General features: G+C 33.9%; 1 protein-coding gene across 6 annotated transcripts in view; it reads right to left on the reverse strand.

Annotated features, from left to right (window-relative positions):
- The window catches only part of LOC129946703 (PAN2-PAN3 deadenylation complex subunit PAN3), a 122,702-nt gene that overhangs the window by 33,839 nt on the left and 63,347 nt on the right, over positions 1–25,516 (reverse strand). For 4 of the 6 annotated variants that reach the window (XM_056056978.1, XM_056056980.1, XM_056056977.1 and 1 more), the window contains one exon: positions 3,086–3,162. In XM_056056978.1, coding sequence (XP_055912953.1) covers positions 3,086–3,162 — 77 coding nt within the window. Of the gene's footprint in view, positions 1–3,085; positions 3,163–11,050; positions 11,729–25,516 lie in introns of those variants that run through there. The other 2 variants (XM_056056979.1, XM_056056982.1) reach the window with 2 other exon arrangements.

Consider the following 25,516-nt stretch of genomic DNA (forward strand, 5'->3'; position numbering starts at 1 on the left):
ATGTAACATGATCACTTTCCATTGTCATTCTTATTTCATCAGTTACAAAAAGTAAGGCGGCTTTGCAGCTGCGCTTAATTTGAAAATAAGACTGACAGATACTTAACAGGTTGTTGATTGTAAGATAACTTTGGATCTGCCCTGTGAAGCAGATTGATGAAAATCAAGGGAATCAGGTCCATAGATTCTTCAACTAATAAAAAGGCACAGTGATTACCGTTATATTTAAAGATAAATGTAATTGTTGTATAACTTTACACCTGGGAATGTCAAAGCAGAAGAAGGAATACAAAAGTTGAATTGACAGATAAGAAATAAGTTAGTTTGCTACGTTAGGTTGGTAGCTATGTTTGATCAGAGAATTGCCAGGTATGTCCAACACTCCCGCTCAATGAGTTGCTCAAACCTTGATTATTCCAAGTCTTGATAGGCAATGGTAATGCTTTGGTCCAGGTAGGGCCTTGGTTAGAACATCAGCAGGCATTTCCTCAGTTGGTAAGTATTCGAGCTTTATGTTACTTTGAGATAAGACATCTCGAATAAAATGGTGTTGTATTTCTATATGCTTAGTCCATGAAAAACATGATTCTGAGCAAGAACTCCGGCACCACGATTATCGTTTTATAAAATGATCTTTTCCATGCTTCGAAGGTTAAGTTCTTTAAGAAAAGTTCTAAGATGAATGGCCTCCTTGATAGCCTCTGAGATACCCATATATTGAGCCGCGGTGGAGGACAGAGCTACTGTCCTTCGTTTTTGAGACTTCCAGCTAAAGACTGCATTTGAAAATGTAAAGGCGTCTTCAGTGTATGACCTTCTATCTATCACGCACCTCCCCCAATCAGAATCAACGTATCCAAGAACACCTTCTTCATTTGAAGAATATCGCAATCCAAAGCCAATTGAGTCTTGAAGATAGCGTAAGACAAACTTTGCAGCACCCCAATAAATAACCGTGTAACAGTTGTTAAACTGGGCAAGAACACTTGTTGAATGAGATATATCTGGCCTGGATCAAACAGCAGCATACATCAATCCTCCAATTAACTCTTTTGACTTATGGAAATGGAGTTTGAATCTTGATTTTTTTCGATTCCGAGACAATATTTAGCTTCCTCAAGGTCTTTTACTTTAAAATCCATCATCAGTTTACTTTTTATTGAGTTAATTCAGTTCACATCCTTCGAGCCTAGAAGAACATCGTCAACAAAGATGGAAATAATCAGGATGTTTCCAGTTTTCCACGCTACGTAAACGCATGGATCAGAATTTGTAGTTTTAAGTCCTAATTGTTAAAGATTTTGGTCAAATTTAATGTTCCACTGAAAGCCGGCTTGTTTTAAGCCATATAGGGCCTTTTTCAGCAAACACACCTGTTTTCCTTCACGGAATGATTGCAACATGACTTTTGCCTTCTGAGCAATGATGATATTTTTTCATTCACAAGCCCAGAATTGTTTTTTCAACCACTTTCGAAAGAAACGGAAGAATGGCAATCGGCCGAAATTCTGTAGCAGTACCTGTTTGCTTTTCGGGTATGGGAACAATTTTAGCCTTCTTCCATTCTAAAGGAAACTCGGAAGTAGTCAATATATATAATAGAATGTCGTATGAATATTAATGCAATTTTTGTAGTTCCCGTGGCATGATGGTTAGTGCGTTGGACTGCCATGCCAGAGGTCTTGGGTTCGATCCCTGCCTATGCCATCTTAAGTCTCTTCACGGGTACTGCCTCTTGCGAGGAATTGACAAATTCTCCAAGAGTAACTTTTGTCATGAAAAAGTGCTTTCTCAAGTTCGGATTCGGCGTATAAACTGTAGGTCCCTTTCATTTCTGACAACATTACTCGCACACAGGAATAGTTGAGAGTTGTAAGTCACTAGGCCCTGGTTTATTTATTTATTCATTACTAAAATTTTTCATTTTACATTTTGTGAAGCTGAATTTTAACTTTCTTATCCATTGGAATTAATTGAAAACCATGTAACGTTTATAAGTTAAATATCTAACAGTTCTACAGTACTATGACCTAATTTGTAACTTTTTTTTGTTGAAAATTTTAAACCATTTAACAATTTGGCAGTTTTTCTACTAAAAAAAATTATGACATCACTATTATTAAACTTTTTAGAAGTATAACAAAAACTAAACAAAAATATTGAACAATAAGCTTTTTGCAAAATGAAATAAGTTGCCTGATGTTGATGTAACATTAACCGCTTACATACTCCTACAACATGCCTTGGGGATATGATTTTGTCACAAGTTTTAAATTGAAACAACTTTTTGTTGTTGTTGTTATTGGTGTGTTGTAGACAAGCGGGAGGCTCGCCCACAATCTATGTTCGTAACGTTTGTAAACTTTAAACAACGCCACCTACTTTAGTTTTTCGCTGATCAACATGTAGAGATGTTTCTATATGTCAATTCCCGCTCGTACGGTCGTAGCTCGTTACTCGTAAGCTCTTTAAGCACACACCGGGTGCCAGACGAAAATTTCATTTAACACGAAAACCAAACAAAAAAACAACAACAATATTAACATTTCCAGATGTTTTGAATTTGCATTTCATTTGGGGTTTTCTTTTTCCTTTTAATCTACCCTCTCAGGGGTATGATGGTTTTTGTGGGGATTGTGTGTAGTTAAAGTTTAAGTATGCACATACATTTCATGCAAACAGATACAATATCTTATAGTAGATACTTTTTGAAAAACAAAACAACAACAAAATTATGGATTGAAAACCTAGTTTTGCGGCGAACGGCGGCGTTGGCGGCGGCGGTTATGCAAAAAAGCATCTTGTTATGAAACAGTTTAAGCACGACAAGCAGGATATTTACATTATTGGAGAGAAGTCTGCTTCTGGCTGTTTAGTAGATAAAATATATATATATGGATGCAATGTATGGAAATGTAGAGTATGGATCTGGAGGACCAAGCGTTAAGGTGAGTGGTGATGGTGATGGGCGGTTTTGGTTTGGTTTTTTGGTTAGCGGATGTGTTGTGAGTTTTTAAAATTTGTTTTTTTTTTATTTTGTTGGTGCTGTTAGTAAAATTGAAAAAAAAGGATATTTATAGCTCACCATGTATGTTGCCAGTTTACTTTCCGATGGGATTCCATTGCTTGGAGAGTAGAAAATTGGATCCATAGCAGCCGTATCTGAAAATGAGAAAACCAGAAACTTAACGTTACTTCAGGGTTTGGTTTGTTTTATAGGTTTTCAAGTTTTTAACCTGAGAGTAATTATTTTTAAAAAGGTTTAAGTTTATTTTAAACAAAATTGTATAAGATTGGTACTTCAATTTTGCTTCTTTTCTTTATATTCATTGAACTTTAAATAAATTCAAAAAATGGATATACATAGGTTGATGGTAATAAATGAGTTTCAAATAAACTGGGTCAGCTAATTTTTTTTTTATTTTGAATCTTGAGATTTATTTTATTTCACTTAAGTTATAAAAAGTACCTATACCTACTATGCTTTCTTTAATTTGTAAGATGAACATTAAATATGTATTCAATTTAGACTGCCTTTAGGTAGAAAGGTAGGTAGGTTGGTTGGTATACGAGTACCTATACTAGATATTCATTATAATTTAATCATTATGATTATTTTCTTCTTTTTTGTTGTTGTTTTTGAAATTGTATGTATTGCGTAGGATGTATGTTGATTATGATGGTTTTAATGATGTTGGCCTACTTGGGATTTGAAATTCAAGAAAAAGATATAGATAAACAAACTAACAATAAAAGATGTCTTCTTATCTAATAAGAACATGAAATGCGCAAAGTAGGTTATATTAAGAATCTATTGAAATTCTCACCGGTTAAATCAAAAATAGAAGAAAATATGGCAAGGAACTTCTTAACCATTATAAATACACAAGACAAAAGATCCAAGCTAGAAATATATGCAAATGTGTTTGAAGTTTCAATTCAGAAGGGCTTTGAGTCGAAAAGCAATTTAAATCGTTAGAAAAGTTTAAATGTTCTGCCCAAATGTGTCAATTTGACTCTTATCAGACAAATTACATTTTTTATTTAAATACACGTTGAAGACCAAAACTTTTTTTTTTGGCTAACTTGTTACAATGTAGCAAATTTAATTTAAAAAAAAAACTTTCTTAATTTTTTTTTTCAAAAGTCAAATTGCCATTTTAAGAATTTCGAAAACTGCGATATGCATTTAAGGTTAAGCTTCTTTGTTGGGGACGCTAAAACAAGTATAATTCTAAGAATTATTTTGTTTTTGAATAAGATGAAAATAGTCTGAAGTCGATATCTTCATTTAATCTCTAAATTCAGAATCGAAAATTAATTTTTACAAAATCGTGTGCAGAAAGAAAAATTGTTAAACGTTTTTAGCAAAAGCATTTAATAGAGTTTGACACCAAGCTCTATCGAAAATGCGTGCTTTTGGTTTTGATGAATTTCATCTTCGTTGGATAAGAAATTATTTTTCTAACCGTTCAATACAAGTTGTTTTGGATGGTTTCAAGTCTCAAATTCATAAAATAAATGCTGGTGTCCCCCAGGGCTCCGTTTTGTCTCCAACTCTCTTCCTTATATTCATAAATGATCTTTTGTCTGTCACTTCTAATCCATTAAAATGTTTCGCCGACGACATTACCCTCAGCTTTTCATATTCGTTTCTAGATTCACATCCTTGTCCTTCGGATGTGGAACTTTGACGAAAGCGTATGATAAGCTTATTAAATTCTGATCTTGACAGCATGTCCAATGGGAAATCGAAAACCGTGTAGAATTTTATGCTTCGAAAACTCAATGCTGTCTCCTGTCGTTAATGCGTAACATACCCCCGAGGCCGCTATCTATGAGTGGCACTTGCATCCAGAACACTAATCAACTAATGGAATGATCATATATTTGATATTACCAAAAATACTGCCAGGTGCTCACGAAATGTTTCACCCCTTGATATCTGGCGGTAATTTAAAAAGCCTTCATTCGTCCAAAAATTGAATATTAGTCGCATATTTGGGAGGAGCCCCTAAAACAAGTTCTAGATAGGATACAAAAAAGGGCGATAGAACTATAACCGAAACATTAACATCTTTCGAACACCGGCGCAATGTTTCATGCCTTTCGTTGTTTTACAGATACTTTTACAAACAATGTTCTGTCGAATGAGCCAGTTGCACCCCCCCCCCCCACAACAATTCAGCCGTAATACTCGCACTTCCAGGAATGCTCATCAGTTTACCCTCGAGCTCAATTTCGGAAGTACTCGTATAGAGATTCTTTTTTTAGCCACTCATCGAGAATGTGGAATGCTTTACCCAACTCTGCTTTCCCCTCCCATTTTAATATTCAAAATTTTAAAACCAATGAGCACCGGTATCTCCTCTTCAATCCTTCCCTATTTTCCTAATTCTCGCACTGTGTTTAACCGTAAACGTGTTAAGGGTATTATTATTCCTTTTTTTTTTCAATATTCATGGTGTCAACATTTTTAATTTGACAAGTCCGATTATTGCAAGATACTTTTGGTGGATTTTAGGAAGTATTACCAAAGTGTTTGTAACAAATTTAAAAAATTAAAAACCATGAATTTCAAAATGTTTTCTTTTTATTTTTGTAAAAATATTTAAACGTAGCCCCATTCAGCCAAATTTATTTGATTGAAGATTTCCTCAAATAAGCTTTTAGTTGGGTTTTTATTGAATTAAATTAATAATTTAATTTAAAAATTTAAAAGTAGAACCCAGTTCCAAAATCTTTGAAATAATAGTAATAAACTTTGTTAGGATCTACTTTTTGATAGTTGTATATTTGTAGAAAATGGTTCCATTTTATTGACAAAAAACTTTACATGGTTTAAAAAAACCTTTACATGGGTCAAAATATTGTATAGGTCATAGTATTGTAATTAAAATTATGTAAGCCAAAATTCTGTATGAACAAAATTCTTTATTAACAAATGTCTACAGGACAAAATTCTGTATTTCAAAGTTATATTTGTTAAAATTCTGATTTTAAAAGTGCTGTTAAAATGGCACACAGAATTTAGATATACAGAATTTTAACATACAGTGGTCGACATAACTATTTTGACAGATGTACATCTCTCGCTCTTGTGATAATAATTTATAAGGGTTAAAGTTTGAAAAGAGCAAATCGATAACAAGTTAATAAGTATGTTATAATAGATCACGTGATGATCAAACTCAGTCATTTGGCAGCCCTTTTTTTATTTAAAGTGCTATTTTCTGAGTGACAAAACTATTTTGACGGATGTTTTTCTGTATTCTTGGTAAGTTAAAATAATTTTTTAGAAATTGAAAGCATATCAAAAAGTTGAATTCATTAAGGCTCGGATTTGTGCAAAAATGGTTAAAACGGCAGACCTAAGTATTGAGGCTAGAGCATCTATTGGGCGGTGTGAATAAAAACGAGTAGGACAAGTAAATACTTGAACATATCAAAATTACAAGTAAACGCCAAAATTGAAGTGAATAAAACAAGTATTTACTCTTACTCGTGAGTAAATACTTGAGAGGCTAGTAAAACCCGGAAAATGCCAATTTTGGTGTGAATAAACGCAAGTAAATACTTCTGTAGCAAGTAAATATTCGTCTGTTCGCAAGTCAACCCAACCCCATTCTTGCAGTCGTACTTGTACACTAAAGATGGCTACATTTATGAACCTGCGTGGTGTGAAACGTTATAGAGACCGGCGTGATATAAGTCCCGATCTATCTAAGGAACTATTACGGTTTGAGAGCGAAAACGTAGAATTTCTCACTTCGCACTTTCTTGATGAAAACACTGATGCAAGGGGTGGAGGATTCACCGCACGGAAAAAGATGGAAATTTTTCTGAGATACGTTAGTGATCCAGGATTCCAAAGTGGTGTTGCCAACGACATGGGGGTTGAAAGAAGTACCGTCAGCAGAACATTTTCAAGTTTATTGGATAAAATAGTGTCGAAGTCTGAAGATTGGATTAAATTTCCACGCACTATTGAAGGTATGGATCAGGCCAAGGCAGATTGACGGGGAGTCAAGGTCAGTTTAGGCGAAAACAGAACGTTAGGCGAAAACAGAACAAGTCACAACAGTAAATGATGCGTAGTCTGTGTGGCGCTACAAGTATTTACTTGCCTTTTTTGTGAATTCAGTTGTCTCGCGAGTAAATACTTGCTAGTAAACCCTCGGGTTGACGAGTACACGGTCACAAGTAAACTCGACGCTTTATTCACATCGGTTTACTTGGAGGTTAAATACTCGTTACACTTTACTTGTAAGTAAATACTCGTCATACTCGTTTTTATTCACACCGCCCATTGTCGCAAGATTTAATTCCGGCGTGTCTTTTAAACAAATATGAGGTAGAAAACGAAAAACTACTCTAAAAAAAGAGAGGATTCACCAAAAATCCTGCCTTAACCACTAAAAGCTTGGAGTTTGAAATGAAATCCCTCCAAAAAAGTTCCGTTAATGAAAGAACAATTCGCGTCTCAAGGAATATAATTTTGGGACGTACATATACAGTAAGAAAGATACCATTTATAACACCTTAAAACAAATAAAAAAGATTGAATTCGCAAGGGAATATGTAAATAAGCCTTTTAGCTTCTGGAACAAAGTTTTATGGACTGATGAAAGTTCCTTTGAGTTTCATGGATCACATAAAAAGAAATTTGTTCGAATGCGGAAAGAAATGCATAAAAAGTTTGCTCCAGTCTTGCATGTCCCATGGTGGTGGATCATTAATGTTTTGGGGATGCATTTCTCCAAGCGGTCATGGAGTTTTAGCCCCAATCGATGGCAAAGCAAATATTTGGATGTGTTAAATGAGAACGCATTTCCATCTGGTGATAGACTCATTGGAAACTCTTTCATTTTTCATCAATATAATGCCCCTTGCCACAAAAGCAAAATGATCACCAAGTTTCTGAAAGATATTGGGTTGGAAACCCTGAACTGGCCACCCCAAAGCCCTGACATAAATGTCATAAAAAATGTATGTATGGGCTTATATAAAAGGGAAGAGGAATTCATCATTAAGTCGCAGGAGGGATGAGACTTTTTTTAGCTAAAATAAAACTGTCAAAATAATTATGCCATAACAAAAAGAAATTTGTATTGACTAAGTAATCTAATTATAATAAAATAACTGTGCAATCAAATTATCCATTTTTTGCCTAAGATCCAAATCCTATTTCAGATTTGCCAAAAAAATATTTTAAATATCAAAATAATAAGATATTCACTCTGTCAAAAAAGTTATGCTGACCACTGTACATTATTTTGTACATACAGTATTTTCAAATGCAGTATTTTATGATACAGTATTATGATCCATACAGAATTTTGACCCCAACTCTTTTTAAATTAATTTTTATTAAATTCCGATACAACGTTTGTTCGGATTTTCAAAAAATTAAGATTCTTTAAAACAAGTGGTGCCGGATTTTTCTTCTCTTGATATTTTGTAGTAAGAAATTCGGCGATATTATAAAATAAAATAATTTCATACAGCATTTTGGTAAACAGTGTTGTAAGTTTACAGTGTTTTCAAATACTGAAATTTAAACACAGAGGGATCGGGTCTGTATTTTCAAATACTGTATAGTCAAAATTCTGTATGTTACAGAATAATTTACGTACAATAGTGACAGCAAACCTCAATGCGTAATTTGCGGCAAAGTGGAATGTTTCCAGCATAAATGAGACGTCATTTTGTAAGGATTCATCCAGATAGCAAATGCAAGTATGCTGAACTTACTAAATCTCAACTTAGCGGAGAATGTGAAAACTACTTTACTTTAACGAATAAAAGTCCTTTCAAGAAGATTTGCTTTTCTGCAACCCGTTGTCAACTACTACAACTGGTGCTGAATTTTTTATTTTGTTTGCAATTTTTGTATTGCAAAAGAAATACCATGGGTTAACTGCGTGGAAATGTGCAAAGACGTTGCCAAGGCCATGAATGGTAAAATGTCCGGTGCCGTCGCAGGAATAAAGCGGTGTTGAACGAAAGCGTGATAATACTTTACTTTATAAAATCGCGGCCAAAGAATACAAGGCTTTTTAAAGTATGGTGTGATCTACACACGTCTTTACTTCTTCACGCAGAATAAGGTGGCTTTCTCGCGGAAAAACATTGACGCGGCTTTCCGATATAAGAGCTGAAGTTAGAACTTCCTCATTGACGAAAACTTTGTTTTGGGGACATGTTGTGTAATTAGCGTTGCCGCGTTGGGAAAACAATCTTCCCTGACATCGCTGCAGTTTGAGTGCTTGATTGACCTGGCATCAGATTTTTCGATAAAAGAACTTTTTGCAACAAAGAAGTCTTTATCAGAATTCTGTTGTATGTTGAAAGACGAGTTCAGTTTACTGTCAGAGGAAGCTTAAATACTTCAGCAATAAAATAAACGAAATTTAAAAAAAAAACCTATTTAATTTGATAAAAATTGCTCCGCAGTTAAAAAAGATCAGGAACCGCTGGCTGGTTTAAGGGAATTGTATTAGAACATTATGCTAAAGAAAAATTATTATGATAATGCAGTTTGATAATGTCAAAAGGATTTTTATTTTTAGCCTTATTTACAGAATTTTGAGAACCAGTATTTTGATCATACAGTATTTTGTACATACAGTATTTTGAAATACATTATTTTGAGATACAGATATTTTAAATACAGTATTTCGGACCCAACACATCACAAAGCATCATGACCAAATAGTATCATATAGAGTTTTGATCGCACTGGATTGTGAAAAACAGTGTTTCGAATTTCTTCCTAACAATTTTTGTCAATTCTTCACAAGAGATAGTTCCAGTGAAAAAACTTTTTAGGTTGCACAGGCAAGGATTGAACCCAAGACCTCAAGCTGGACAGTTTTATGCATTAACCATCACGCCACGGGTAAAATTTTATGTAATGCGAAATGCAAGAAAAATATAGCGAACATTTATTTTTTCCTTTAAATTTTCTATGATTATGGAACTGATGACAAACTTTAAAAAAAGTTGGAAGAAATTGTCGTTCTGGCTTTCATTTTCATCATGATCAAAAAATATTAAAAAAAAAAGTCGATTTCGTTCCTATACAAAACTTCAGTTCAACTAAAATAATTGTGAAAACAGTATTTTTGAAAACAGTTTACTTTATTAATTGATTTTAGTTTGTTTTTTGTTTTGTTTTAAAAGAATTATACTTCATTTTATATTATTATTTTTTGATATCTTATATTTGTTAAAGGTTATAAAAAAATTAATTTTAAAAATGAATAATATCACGCGATTTTTTAAAACTAAACAACTGGCAATGATTGCAAAATCGGGATAGTCAAAAAGGGCATTATAAAAAACGGTGTTATAAGAAATGGGATTGAAGAGAGCGGGACTATAAAAAAATCAGGATTATAAAAAGTAGGATTTAAAAAAATGGGATTTTAAGGAACGCGAGTATAAAAACTAGAATATCGAACCCAACCCTTTTCAAAATATTGTATTTTAATGAAATTTTTGAAATTATTCAAAATAATTGTTGTTTTTTTGTATATACAATTCTCAAAACACAAAATATATTTAAACAAAAAAATGTTAACTATTCACGTATTTTATTAACTCTATGCAAATAAAGAATAGCTACAAAAAAATGGAAATATTGCTTCGATTACCGACTTGTTTTTAACCTACAATATTTAAAAAAAAAATCCTTATAGTTTTCAGCCGTTAATGTTGGTGACAATAATAATAGAGAGTAAATCAAGAATGAAACAATTGGATTTTTGTGTTCATCACCTGATTTTTGTTTTCACAGCTGTCAAAACAACGACAGCAAACAAACGTCAATCTTTGTGGGGAACAAGAACAACATAAGTTTACCCTTCATTTTTAATTGTGTTACATACAATTTCAATTAAAAACCTTTTTCAATTCTGTTATCAATAATTTGACAGATGATTTAGACACAAAAAACATCAACCTATAAAATATTTAATCCAAAACACTTGGTTACACAGTAAAATTTTAAAAATTAATATCAAAAGCTTTCAAAAATTACACCTACCTACTTGTGTATCGAAAACATTAACATTACTGCTTTTCGGTTGGTTGAATTAAATCAGTCAGTGACCTCTATATGTGGCGTAGAGATACATTAAAACAATCCACATTCTTTTTATGGGGATTCCTGTTTTCTTTTTATTTGGAAAAACTCGTTTCAATTTTTATTTTATTTGAATAAAATTTAATTCGATTTATTATTAAGTATCGTGTCAGGTACGTATTTTTTACACTCGACAAAATAAAAATTCAATACAAATCATAAAACGATATCGTTAATTTGAAATTCCCAAACAAAAATTTATTACACACTTGAAAATATTTATAAATAAAAAACGGCTGATTGTGATAACACCACAAAAAATAATAATAAAAACATGAATTTTATTTATTTATATTTTTTTCCTTGGCTTGATCGAACTCGACACGTCGACGACGATGACGATGACGCACGCGGACAACTTGAAGTTTGAAAACAACAAGAAAAGGGTAAACTGTTTGAAAGAACATCCACAACAATACTAGATATGATTTTTTACTCGAATTGACATCTAGTGGGCAACGAGAGAAACAAATTATCAAATTTTGGTTAGAAATTTCTCAAAAAGAAATAAATACACTCAAAAATTCTTTTTCTCGATTTTTGTTTATTAATAAAGAGAAACAGAAAAACAACGATAAAAAATAAGAAGAAAGATAAAAGAACATTCCGAGAAAACACCAAGTAGGTAAATGTTGAATGTAAATATGTGAAGATCACGCGCGACCAGCCCCCACTAAGCTCACGTAAACAAAATCAAAAGCTGTTTTGATAAATAAGAAGAAAAGAGTGATCGACAAAAAAAGCTGTTTATTGTTATTAATTAATAATATTATTGATAGCGACAACGACATATATCGCCACGTTGGAATATTAACTTGTTTAATGTTTACACATTAGCTACACATTAAAAACTTAATGAAATCCATGGATTGTTATAACAAATTTGAGTCACTTTTGAAAAGTTATACGTCAAAATCGGACATTTTTGTCATTTGACGTTTGTTGATATCTTCAAATGTAATTATTGACACTTGACAGTTCGAAAGTTATTAAAGGTTTTTTCAACAAGGTGGTATTTTGGGACTGCTGTTTGAGCAGATGTGATTTTTGAAACTGTCATCATTTGACATTTTTGCACATGAGCTTCGAACTGTGGATGTTCTTATATTTTGACTTTTCTTTCACATGAGCTTTATTTCTATTCGCAGATAGCGACGAATTGTCAGTTTTGCCTCCATACTTTCATCAGCCATGACCTTTCGCAATAAAAACAGAACAAGAGTGGTACAATTTTGTGGTTAAGTTGCGTGCGAACAATTTATTCGTTGCAGTGTGGATGGTATGTGGAACGCGAATAGAGTTTGACAGTTAGTAGAAACCACACTGCAAATCGTTACTTCCAAATTGATTTTACAAAATTTTCTTGTTTTAGACAGCAAAATGCAAATTTTATTATCCCAAAATTATTGCCAATTGGTTTCTTATAATTTAAATGTGTTTTTGTTTGAAATTGACTTTTTAAAATGTGCAAAATCACGTTTGTCCGTCCATTTGTTGTTCGCTCTCATGTGCAAGGCCCTTAACAGGTAAAAACTACAAAATTAAAAAAAAAAAGTAAACACATCTCAACATCGCATTCGAAATAAATAAAATAGGTGGCGCAACAATCTGTTGAGAATTAGGGTCTAGTGACTTACAACTCTCAACCATTCCTGAGTACTATTGTCAGGGATGGAGGAGAGCTACATTTTTAAGCCGAATCCAAACGGCTAATTTGAGAAAGCAGTTTTCATGACAGGAATTACTCTTGGAAGATTTGTCAGTTCCTCGCAAGAGGCAGTACCCGTGAAAAAAACTTTAAGTAGCACTGACAGGGATTTCAGTTGGCAATAATGAAACAGCTTATGGATTAGTTTGAGTTCTTGGGATTTGGAAAAAGTTAGCAACTTGAAGAATTTGAGCTGTGAGCGTCGGCGTAGCTCAACAAGTAATATTGACGAAAACTCAAATTGGTCGATCATTAGTCGAGCTTCAAAACTGGTCGAATTTTTATCGTATTCAGATTATATTAAGATTTAGTTTTTAAGGCTTTTAGAGTTCGGTTATCACAACCGAATTTAGCCAATTGGTCAAGATCAAAATCATTATCGTATCTTCGCTTATTAAGTCTTTGAAACTAATCAAAACGATCTGGATTTTTATCAAAAATCAGCCTCAGTGATGAAGCATATTGTCTTTTCGCAAGCTACGTCAATAATTTCTTCGGATATTTTGTCTGACGAAATTCATCGCATGACATTTTTACGCGATTCAGTACTTTTAATGGTTTTATTTTCAATTCATCAAGTCTCTTCAACAAGTTCTTGTCGGAACAGAAAAATTAAAAGTCCCAAATTGACAAAACTGAAAGCAGGCGAATGGCTTTACAAAAGTAAAGCCATCCGCATGGAGGCTAAAACTATAGTCGACAGCAACTCCGACATGGATATTGAAGACGCCACCTTAGGCATCACTCTGAGTGAGGAAGACCTACTTCAGTCCTCCTCAGAGCATGAAAACGACAACAAAACAGTGGTGGAGATTGATCTGACTAAAAGTAGCAATGCTGCGATTAGTACAGATTAATCTCCATCACGCCATCATGGCCGCAAACAACCTGGTACTCCGATTGCATAGGAACGTCTTGATACAAGAGCCGTGGGTCTCAAGCTCCATCATCAGAGGCCTCAGGACTCCTGGCTATAAACTATTGTATGCATCGGAGGAAGATGAACCAAGGTCATGCATGTTAGTAAAGAATGACTTAAACGTATTTTTACTCCCCAATTACAGCGACAAGGACACCACCACCGCTGTCTTAACAACCACCACCTACTGGCTCATATCCTCTTATCTTGGCCACGACAGCCCAATTACAGGAGACACCTTGAGGAAGGCAATTGCGGACGCGCAATCGAAAAAAGTTGGTCTTCTAATTGGTTCGGACGCTAACGCCCATCACAAGGTATGAGGTAGCTCTAATAGAAATGAGAGATGAGTTCTTATTTGATTACTTACTAAGCACTAACCTACTCATAAGTAATATTGGTAATGAACCCACTTTTGTAACCAAGAATAGGGAAGAGGTACTTGATATTACACTTACCTCTGACTCGATCCATAATCTGATTTCAAACTGACATGTCTCAAAAGAGAATTGCTTCTCTGACCACCAGATACATTCTGTTTGAGCTCAAAGATGTGGCAAATACAAGTATATCTACGGATTTTCGCAATCACCGTAATACAAACTGGGAGCGATATAGGGAGGTATTGGCACAGCTGCTTAATCATAACCTTCTTAAAAGCTCCTCCAGTAAAGATGAACTAGGCCTTTCCGTGACTCATCTCACCGAAGCCTTTAATGAATCAATGCGAACTTCATGCCCTGTAACCATTTTAAAGGGTAAAATGAAACCTCATTGGTGACGTAAAGAACTAGAACCATTCAGAAAGAGCTGTCACAAACTCTTCAATAGATCTAAGTACACTAGATCTCCTTCTGACTGGGACTTATACAAACAAGCTCTAAAGCAATATAAAAAAGAATTAAAGGAGCAAGAGGTCTTCTTGGAGAAACTTTTGTGGTAAAATAGAAAATACTTCAGAAGCCTCAAGACTCAGGAAAATTGTCTCAAAAAGTCCAACAATACCCAGTGCTTTAAAGACAGAAGCAGGCACGTGGACTATCACAGATGAAGAATCTCTTAATGTGTAATTAGACACCCACTTTTCAGGTAGCTCTAAAATACTCAACTTCTTAAAATCAGAAGTCTTAAGCTTCTACAAGCGATTTAGCTGATCAATTGAAGACCAAATTTGACAGACAGTTGACTTTTTACAACAAAGCATGAATCTGATATTTTTTACCTATGTAAATGTAACAGTGGGCACGCTCTTATGTAACAGACTGTAATATTAAATTTTTGAAAAAATGTTTGAGTCGAAATTCAATTTTTACCAACTTTAAGTAATGTTTTTTTAGGTTTTTATTTTTTGTAAGAAAACTGTCAATTCGATTTTTCTCAAAATCTTACCAGATATTAAAAACGTTATTTTTCGTTGCACAAAATTATTTTGCAGATAAAATCATTTTGTATTCGTAAAATTTTAAAGGTGACAAATTTTTTTTTTAGTTTTTTTTTTTTATAAATAAACCGTTAATTGGATTATTTTCAAAAAATATACTTATTTGGTATTACGTTACAATCTATTACATAAAATTTAATTCAAGTTTCTGGTTCATAAGATATTTAGGATTAACCAAAATGTTTACGTTTTTTTTAAACTGCTATGGTTAAAAAATCCACCCACGTAATTTTTTGGACAGCCCTTTCTGCATCTTTCTTCACTATTACCTGCATAACAACATTTATTTGAAGTCGATATCTCTTCTGGTTCTTGAGCTATAAACGACGAAAAAAACGTTGCGAACGTACAGACATACATACGTACACACACACGCACAGACATATTTCCAAAAATCTTTAATTTCGACGCTAGGGCCCTTGAAACCTCGAGAAATGTCAAAATGTTCAAATCGACATATCGGACCCATTACATCGATTTATCGTCAAAAACGCTATTTTTCAAAAAATACTAAGCATGAAACTAAAAACCTCTTACTTGGAAACCCATTAAGTGAAGCTTTGTTCGTCATTTTACCTTAAATAACTAAAAACTCCCACAAATCTGTCAATAGAATTTTCTGTCAGCATTTTGTCAAAATCAAACTAACAGCATTTAAAAAATTTAACATGAATTTATTCCGAACTGACCTTTTTTTGTTCCCGTCAATATTCACCAGTACAACCAGCATCAGTTGCAGTCACTGATATGGTTAATGATCCTCATTCGTACAATATTTTAGAAAACTTACTGCCAAAGCTGAATATTTTTGGAATATTGTTGTTGATTATTATAAAAACACAAATTTGTACTTTTAACTTTTCAAATAAAACTTAAATGACAGCTGTCAAAATTATTTTTTACGATTGCCAACATTGGTTTACCAATGACAAATCTAACATTATGCTTCATTTATTTGTCGAAAAACACTTTAACTTCAATAATTAAAAAAAAAATACTATGAACCACAATCAAGTGACGTGAAGTGTATATGTATTTAATATTTGTTGACATCGGTTATACACAAAATAACATCAAAAGTCAATAACAACAACAACTACGCACATCTGTTTTTCCAATTTCTTTCGTAGCAAATACAAATTTTGTAATCTTTAAGAAAAAACCAACATATTTTCGAACTTTGTATTAAATTTGGTATTTCAAGGAAATTTCTACTGCGACATTTTTATTCATTATTTACACACCACACAAGATCTCACTTAGATAGGAGTATTGAAAATTTACATGTACCTTCTAATAATCACAATGCCATATCAATCGTTACTTTTTATAGATACTTCTTCAAAAATTATTGAAGCATAAACAGCAATTAATTTAATTTTTATTTTAATAATCACTCGTTTGACCTTCGATTGGTTTTATTTATATTTTTTCTTTTTTTTTTGTTCAAATAAATAACACAATTTTTATCAGAAAAATAAAATACAAATAAATAAAAACAGAAAAAGACTTAAGCGATAGATGGTTCTTCTCTTTGGGATTATTTGAAGAGACTGAAGACAGAGAGACAGTGATGGTGTTGGAAGCTTTTTACTACCACAACACAAGTTGAAATTTGATGTTTTTTTTTTGGCAAACAGCTGGCTGCGCAACTTAAGTTTGACAATTAACTTGTTTACGAAAAAGACTTTAAAAAAGACACACATTTTGTTACTCTCTGTATTTTTCGATTGAATTCAGAACTGTTTTGTGGAATATTGACTACAGATGCATGTTGGGTTTTTTTTAAGGAACCATTTTTGATAACTTCTTACAGCAAGTCTTTGATTTTTATAAAAAAAATCGTGTTCCAAAACAAACAAACTGGCAACCATAACAAAAACACATTTGACAGATGATAGTTTACAGTTAAAACTGACAGCTGTCCACATATTACATTGCACTGGCGAATATAATATTGTTGCTTTTCGATACAACTTTAGTGTTGCGTATGGATTTCCATTGAATATGTAAACGTATGTATAATGGCTGAATCACAAACACGCTTCAGCTTTGGCTTCGTCTGCGTTACGATAGGCCTGCTTTGAGGTTGCTTTGAATGACATTTCTATTATTTCATCCCTCCAAAGAGCAAATATTTTATTTGACATTTTTTCACAGCTGTTGAGCTGTCAGACAAAGCAAATGTTCCGATAATTGAACTAGAGCTTCCGTTTGGAGTCACATTACGTTAGATTACGTTCTTTTCCTTACAATTGTCAAACGAAACGTTGAACTCGTAAACGTCAGGCGAAGCCGAAGCTGAAGCGTGTATGTGTTTCAGCCATAAGGTTTTCTTATACTTCTTTTTATCATTCAATAATCACTTTCTTGTAAACTGTCAAGTTGACTGATAAAAAGTCAAATCAGACCAAAGAACGTCCACACCTAGCAATACTCTCTTTTTACATGGCGCAAATAGCAATTATTGAGGACAGGCAAGTAGAGCTCGAGGCAACTTTTATAGTTTAATACGCACGTGTTTAATGTTTATGCTGGTTTTGATAATTTTTTTTAAAGTTAAGTATAAATTAAGTTTTTTTTTTACACACATACGGGTGAGGGTCGGCAACGGAGCGACGCAACGCGAAGTGAGCGATTTCTAGCGAGAGAGCGTCTGATATGGTTTTTCGAGGTTATTTTTAAGTAGACCGGGTATGGTGTTTTTTTTTTAATGATTTCTTATACAACTCGTCTTGCATCTGGTCGTTCTCGTTGAGTTTGATAATATCTAACAAATGTGGAAAACCACCTAGTTTTTAGTTCACTCACTTCTCACACTGTAAAAAATGTAGTGGGATAGTATTTAGCATTTAAATCTTGTCATTATGTTTTAAGCTTAATGTTTCTCTTTTTTTTGTGAATGTTTTATTTTTTCTAATTTGTTAATTTTGATAATAGTGGCAATGATCTGAAAAGAATGGACTCTGTGGTTGATATAAAATGAATGGTTATAAATTAAAATTCAAGCCCTTTTGAGAGAAAAAGAAAAACGAGACGAATTTGCTTAAGATACAAAAAATAAACCACAACAAATGTTGTTCACAATTTTGTTGCCATATAATTGGAACTTGATGCACTCACTGTATATTGTTAGTTGATGTGTTTTATTGGAAGTTTTGCGGTAGGCAAATAAAATACAATTTATTGGGCTATAAATTTCAAGGCTATTTATATATGAGTTTAGGAGATATTACACTACGGTGTGGTAGTAGTTTTTTTTATAGTTTAGATGGGAAATACACAGGGTGTTGTCAATGTCTAATTTGGCATGAATTTAAATTTTATAGTACTATAATATTTTATAGATATTGAAATTAGTTATTCGTTGAGTTTCAGTTTAGTTTGTTAACTTAATTGAGAGTTATCGACCGAAAATAATAGAAGTGGTAAGAAGACGAAGAATCTATGTGATATTTTGAAAAATCTTATCGTAGCATACAATACTTTAATCTTCTTGTAAACGGGTAATAAAGTCTTCTAAATAATTTTCCAATAACAGGCTTCTATTTGGGCAGCTGTCATTATTGAAGCTGTCATATTTTGACATTTGACAATTAAAAACTACCTCATTTTTAAAATGGGATTGCTTTAATAACGCATTTAGACTTTCTAAATTCACTCCAAAAAGTGAAAATCAGTTTTTTAAGAAAAGTTTCGTGATTTTTCGAAAAGGTTTTTACAATAATTGGCCTCGGAAGTTTTTTGATTGATGGCTTTCAGTTGTTTTTTCTATGGTGTCATGTTTAAGATGTATGCCTTTGCTCAGCAATCCATAAAAAGCCTTAAAGATATAACCCGTAAAACATTAACTCTAGGAAATTATGCATGCACCAAACAAAAAAGATATAAGATCATTTTGTAAAAGAAAGGAATCAGATGGAGTAGAGATAATCTTAAAAATTTTCTAATCATCCGCAAACATTAAGATATCTGAGTTTTTTAATTTAAGACAGACATCGTTAACAGATTAGACGAAGAGAAGGGGCCAAGGTGACTACCTTGTGGGACTCCAGAAGTTGCATGTATCGGACTGGAGACTGAGTTACGGAAAAGGACTCTATAAGTTATATTCGCAAGATAGGAGCTAATCCGGTTTATAAATATAGATGGAAAGCCTAGAGCTCTTAGTTTGAGATAAATTATGTTATGGGATATTTTATCAAAGGCTTTGCTGTAATCAGTGTATACAACATCAACTTCTTTGCCATTTTCAAGGGCTGACAAAACTTTGGATATAAATTCAATTAAGTTAGTCGTAGTGGATCTACCTTTAAGAAAACCATGTTGAGCGGGGGAGAATAAAGGCTTGCAATGGAAATAAACTGAATCATAAACTAAGCTCTCAAAAATTTTGGAATGCATGAAAATTTAGCAATAGGTCTATAATTGTTAATTTCAGTTTTATTGCCTTGTTTATGAATGGGAAATATAAATGAATCTTTCCATATATGAGGAAATACACCTTGGGAAAGAGAGAGTATTGGTTATAAGGGATTCCCTTAATTCAGAGAAAGAATTATAGGCGAGAAGATAGTTGTTGTGATCAGTATCAGATTTGGACTGTAAAAAGATCTTCTAAAGCTTGTTACGGGTATTTCTTAGGCTACGGAGCTCTCTGTTGTACCAAGGGGGAACAGAGGTGAAATCTTTTCTACGAGAGAACGGTACTGATTTTTCAATACAGTACGAAAGTATCAAATAAAACCAATTTGTAAGGGACTCAACTGTTAGGTGGAGGGATCTTAATTCAAAGTCGACGGAGCTAAGGAGATTGTTAAGTTTGGAGAAATCAGCCCTTCGAAAATCATAACAGTAATTTTCCATTTCAAAAAAGTTGTTTTCAAATTCAATGGGGAAGCAGAGATTAAGGGGTGGATGATAGCGATCCAAGGTTTTGAGAAGGTGAGGGCTCGGGGAGACAACACAGTTATCGCAATCAGATCAGAATATGAGATCGAGGTGTCTCCCCATAAAGTTTGCTACTCCAATTAGTTGAAAAAGACCACGGCTTATTTTGAAAAGCCGCTTCAGTATTTTTCCGCGAGAAAGCCACATTACTTCTGCGTGAAGAAGTAAAGACGTATGCGTACTACCCATGCCATCACACAATACTTTAAAAAGCCTTGTATTCTTTGGTCATGATTTAATAAAGTTAATTATTTTCACGCTTTTGTCCAAGACATTTTTTAAGGAACCCCGGTATTTTTTTTATTGCGAGTGCATGACGGTGTAGAAAGTAATGGCTACTGGTGCATCCTTTATCAATTTGCTTATTGGTAGCGCACAAATACTATTAAAATAGCCAACCTTTCAACCTCCGTTGATCCATCCATTTGCAGCGCAAATTACTGACTTTTATTCGTAATTGATATTGTGTTATTTGACAAAGGAACGGTTTCAACTAATTGCCGTATCAGTGAGACAAGGGGTTGGTCGAAATATCGAAATGATCTAAATCAGTCAATTGGGCATCGCTCAGACCACATAATGGTATTCTTTTCTTAAGGATCTTACACCCATACAAGATCAAGTTGACTTATAAATTGAAACCAATGGACAATTTAAACCAATATAGATTCTCCGATTAAGTAAGTTGTCAAGTCCTTATTAGAGAACGCTTTATCCAAACATAATTTTACTGATCATTAAAATATTGAATTAATAGAAATTTAAAACAAATTTTGGAATCTTATCTTAATTTTTCATTAAGATTCTAAAGATGGGATGAAATCGAATACGCCTCAATTTTGGCATACTCTTTCCAAAATTTCGAGCGGTATCTCATGAATTAATGCTTCAGAGTTGTCTTCTAATGTGTCAATTGAACGGGTTTGTCTGTATAGACATGAGCTTTAATAAAGCCTGTGTGCGAGTACTGTTGTCAGGAATGGAAGGGACCTACAATTTTAGGCCGAATCCGAACGGCTAGTTTGAGAAAGCACTTTTTCATGACAAGAATTACTCTTGAAGGATTTGTCAATTCCTCGCAAGAGGTAGTACCCGCGAAAATTAATTTTTTAAATTAAGGTGGCACAGGCAGGGATTGAACCCAAGACCCCTTGCATGACAATCCAACGCACTAACCATCATGCCACGGGTACTTTTTGGTAAACTGGCAGTTCTTTTATGATCCTCTAGAGTTTCAAACGCTTTTTGTTAAGCGAGGAACCGGAATTCACTATGGTAACTGACGACCCCAAGGACGAGGAAGACTTTCTCATAGTTCGTAATGACGTTACCAAGGGATGCGTCTTCGAACTCATCGCCACAAATTGTTCGACGCTTAGCTTACTACCTAGAAAAAGACTTTCCGGTAACTCCATTCATTTACAAGGGTTTGGGAGATATGAGAAAGGCGATAAGTTCATTTGTGAAGGAAACATTCCACAATGTGGGAAACGTCTTCCAGATCCTCAGTCCTGTGGACAAGCCAAGCGAATCCTTAAAGAAAGAAACCAATGAGATATTCATGGAGAAATTGCAGCCCAGCATAACAGCTTCAGTGATCGCTTTGGATGAGTGTGATTTTGGTACGAATCTGGAACTAGGAATTGACCGTTTCTGCTCCGGCCATCATAAGAACCTACACGAAATCGTTCAGAATCTTCTCAATCCCGCCTATAAGTTGCTCGGGCGGCCACAATATATGGCGATTCTGAAGGCGCATTTGGCAAACAGAAGCAATAGCCACAAGCTCAGTATTTTGGATTAAATTTGTTGTGAAAGAAGAAGAAAATGTTTTAAATAAAATTAGTTTTTATTGTTGTTGATGCTATGATTTGACAGCGGTTATTAAACAAATTTAAATGTCAAATGAAAACGTGTACATTTTCGGTGTGAACGATTTTCAGGTTTTCTAAAACATTTTGCCGAAAACCTGGTTTTAGGTTTGGTGTGAAAAGGCTATAAAATTATAGACCAAACTGAAGATGTTTAACAGTGAAACAAAACACGAAACGTGCGTCAGTTGTTGAAACCAGTGCTGCCAAAAAGATAATAATAATTATTAAACTAAAAAATCACCCTTTAGTTTCCAGAGTTTAACATTTAAATTGGTTTAAAAATCTTCACATTTTTAGATGATTTAAAAAAATACGAAAAATGCTTTGTGAAGAATTTCAAGCCATTGATCATTTCACTTAGTAGGGCCGGTCTACTTAGAATAACCTAATAAATTAAATGGATGGATGCACAAGCTCAAGGCAACCCCCATTTTTCTGGGTTCTTCCTTCTCGTAGAACTTATTTTGATGTTAATCCCTGTGATTTTTTTGCTACAAACCAATCCAAGTCCAATAAATCAAGTTAAAATGTAATAAAAAAGGAAGGAAGTAAATTACATTAATTTTTAAAATAATGGAATTAAGTGTCAAGAATTCAATATTTTACTTCTACCTCGTGTTACTGGCTTAATGCTTTCTATAATTTAATTCATAAATTCAAAAACATACTTTTAGCACATCTCAGCAAATTGAAACTTTAACATGATGATTAAGTAATAATTTATAACAATGTCGTGCAGCCAACCGATAAAATTTTAAGGTTATATCACATTTTTTGTTTTTTTAATTTTTTAATTGATTCCCATTTAGAAACAGAAACAGCTTGAGAGACAAAATCCAACCATTAAGTAAATACTTAGACACATTTTTATAGAGAAGAAATTATTATCTTCTTCTTTGGCATTTTTAAATCACTTTATTTTTAAAGTGAAATTTTTCCATTTGTTTTTTTTTTCTTCCCACAAAAGTAAGAGTTACATTTTTTAACATTGTGAATTTACTTTTGCTGTAACTTTTTCTTTGTATACTTTTACTTAGCTCAATTTATTGTTAAAATGACTCATATAACAACATCAAGACTTCATCTAACAACCGAAAGTATAAAAATTAAGTAGTGCATAAAATTAGCAAACAAAATGTACTAAAGTATCTTTCTGCACAATAAACAACTGGACTGTAAAAGAAATTTTGGTTGAATAAACATTTACGTTTGGCAAATAATAAAAATAAAAAAAATAGAATTGAAGAATGAAAGAAAAAAAAATACTTCACATTATATTGAACAATAGACAACAATTTTTATTTGAGAAAATAGGTTCGTGAATGTATTTTGTTGAAAAGATATAAAATAAAAAAAAGGCAAAACATGCGATATCATCATCAAAACATCACTTCTTCATGGTCTTGGTCTCGGTCGGTTTGGCAATCGAAATTAACATTCATATTTTATGAGGGAATGTGTATCGATTGTAAAGATGTTTATGTTTATTTGTTAAACATTCTCACGACTTTTACCATTTACAATAATTTGACTTTGAAGATAATCACACAGGTGATAACTATGTTATGCATAGTAACTGGCGGTCTAACTGGCGATGACTACCAAATTACTTAGGTCATGAAATTAGATCCATGATGGATGGATTTATCCAAACATAGAAACAAAATTAAGCAGGAAACGTACAAAGTTAAAATCTAGTACAATTTCAAAGTCATTTAGTATAAGTTCTACATAACCAATGGAATTATAACAAAACACTTAAGGAAAATAAGAAAGTATTTAAGAGGAGAGAGGCCAACACAGAGAAAGGAGTAGTGGCAATCCATGGACCCTCTTATATTGTTTGTCAGCAACGAGAGTAGGAAGGTAGCTAATTCCAGTAGTGGCAGAGTTGTGAAGAATGGCTCTACCACTGCTTCATTGAGAACATCCAGAAATGGAAAGGAGAAACATTCGAAAAGCGGCAAGCTGCGAGAATTCTAAAGGCCTCTGGTGAATCTTTGGAGGCTGAAAGGACACCGCAGCAAACCTCTCGCTTTGAATGGGAAAACAGTGTTCTTGCTGCTGCAACAGGACCGGGAAAGACTTCACGTCTAAAAGAGAAAGGTCTCTTGAAGGGGCCATACCGACACCAAAACGGCCTTGTGTTCACAACACCAGCACTCAGCTCAATTCCATCAGAAAACAAGCCGGTTTTAGGAACGTCGCCAAAGGCAAAGTCGTGGTTGCGGAATTGACAGGAGCGATGATGATGGCACAATAACAGCTGATCGTTGGTAGCTGGGCAAGGTAAAGCTTTTGGGTGGCATTTTAAGCATTTTGAGAGAGCTTCCAGGACCACTTCCTTCCATAAGCGATGGGGGTCGGCATCAAGGTCATGTCACACTCATGGTTTTTGGCGATTGGCAGGTGCGAAACTCGAGGTTGTAGCTAAGGAAGACATTTCCAATCAAACCTCCTGGTATCGAGGACATTTTCGAGATGATCGAGGTTTCTAATTCATCCCTACCGACGCATAATTGGAGGAAGCCAAGCTCGAGGAAGTGAATGGTCTTCATAGGAGTGCCATTACGGTACTCAATAAAGAATCCTTGGCTTCTCTAGCCCTGGCCAATGGCTCGATGAATTATGGTTTCGAATCCATCAAAATTCGAGTATACAAAAAAGATGAAGCTATCGCGGATAACTGGCCTCCGACAACAATCGAAGGTGAACTCGCGGTGGGAAGGCCTAGGACGTCCTTTTCTCTCCCAACAGAGAGTGACGATGCGCCCCACGCGGCTAGGCGTTTTTTCAAATGACTTTTGCAGAAGCTGTATGGAAGAGGAGGAAACAGTTCTTCACCTTTTCTGCACATGCCCTGCTCAGCTCAAAAACGCAAGAATTATTTACGAGAGTTCTTCTTTAAGGATCTAAATCATATTTGCAAAATCAGCCTCGTACGTTTCGTGAAGGACTCAAACTGGTTCCATTGAACTTAGGATGAAACCTCAAGATTCATGTGGTATCACAATGACCCATTAAACTGGCCTAAGTGTGTCCGATTCCATCATGGACAGCCACTTTAACCTAACCTAGAGGAGATATCGATGCACATTAATATTAAAGTTTAGAATATGAACATAGGAATGAAAAACAGAATTTGATAAGGTATTCCACATTCTTGATGTTCGGCTTAAAAGGAATCTCTTAACCTCTCAGGACTTCCGAAATCAGTTTGAGTATAAACTGCTTATACAAATGTTGTTAAAATACGAGAGACAAGAAACATTGCGTCGATGTTCGAGCGGTGAAAGAGTTTTAAAACATTTATCCAAACATACAAGCAAAATTAAGCAGAAAACGTTCAAAGTTAAAATCTAGTACAATGTCAAAGTCATAACTAACTAAAGTTTAGGAAAATAATAAAAGTATTTAAGAGGAGATATTGATTTGCATTAATTTTAAAGTTATGAATATTAACATGGAGGGATAG

The sequence above is a fragment of the Eupeodes corollae genome, chromosome 2, assembly GCF_945859685.1.
Source record: "Eupeodes corollae chromosome 2, idEupCoro1.1, whole genome shotgun sequence".
Taxonomy (NCBI): Eukaryota; Metazoa; Arthropoda; class Insecta; order Diptera; family Syrphidae; genus Eupeodes; species Eupeodes corollae.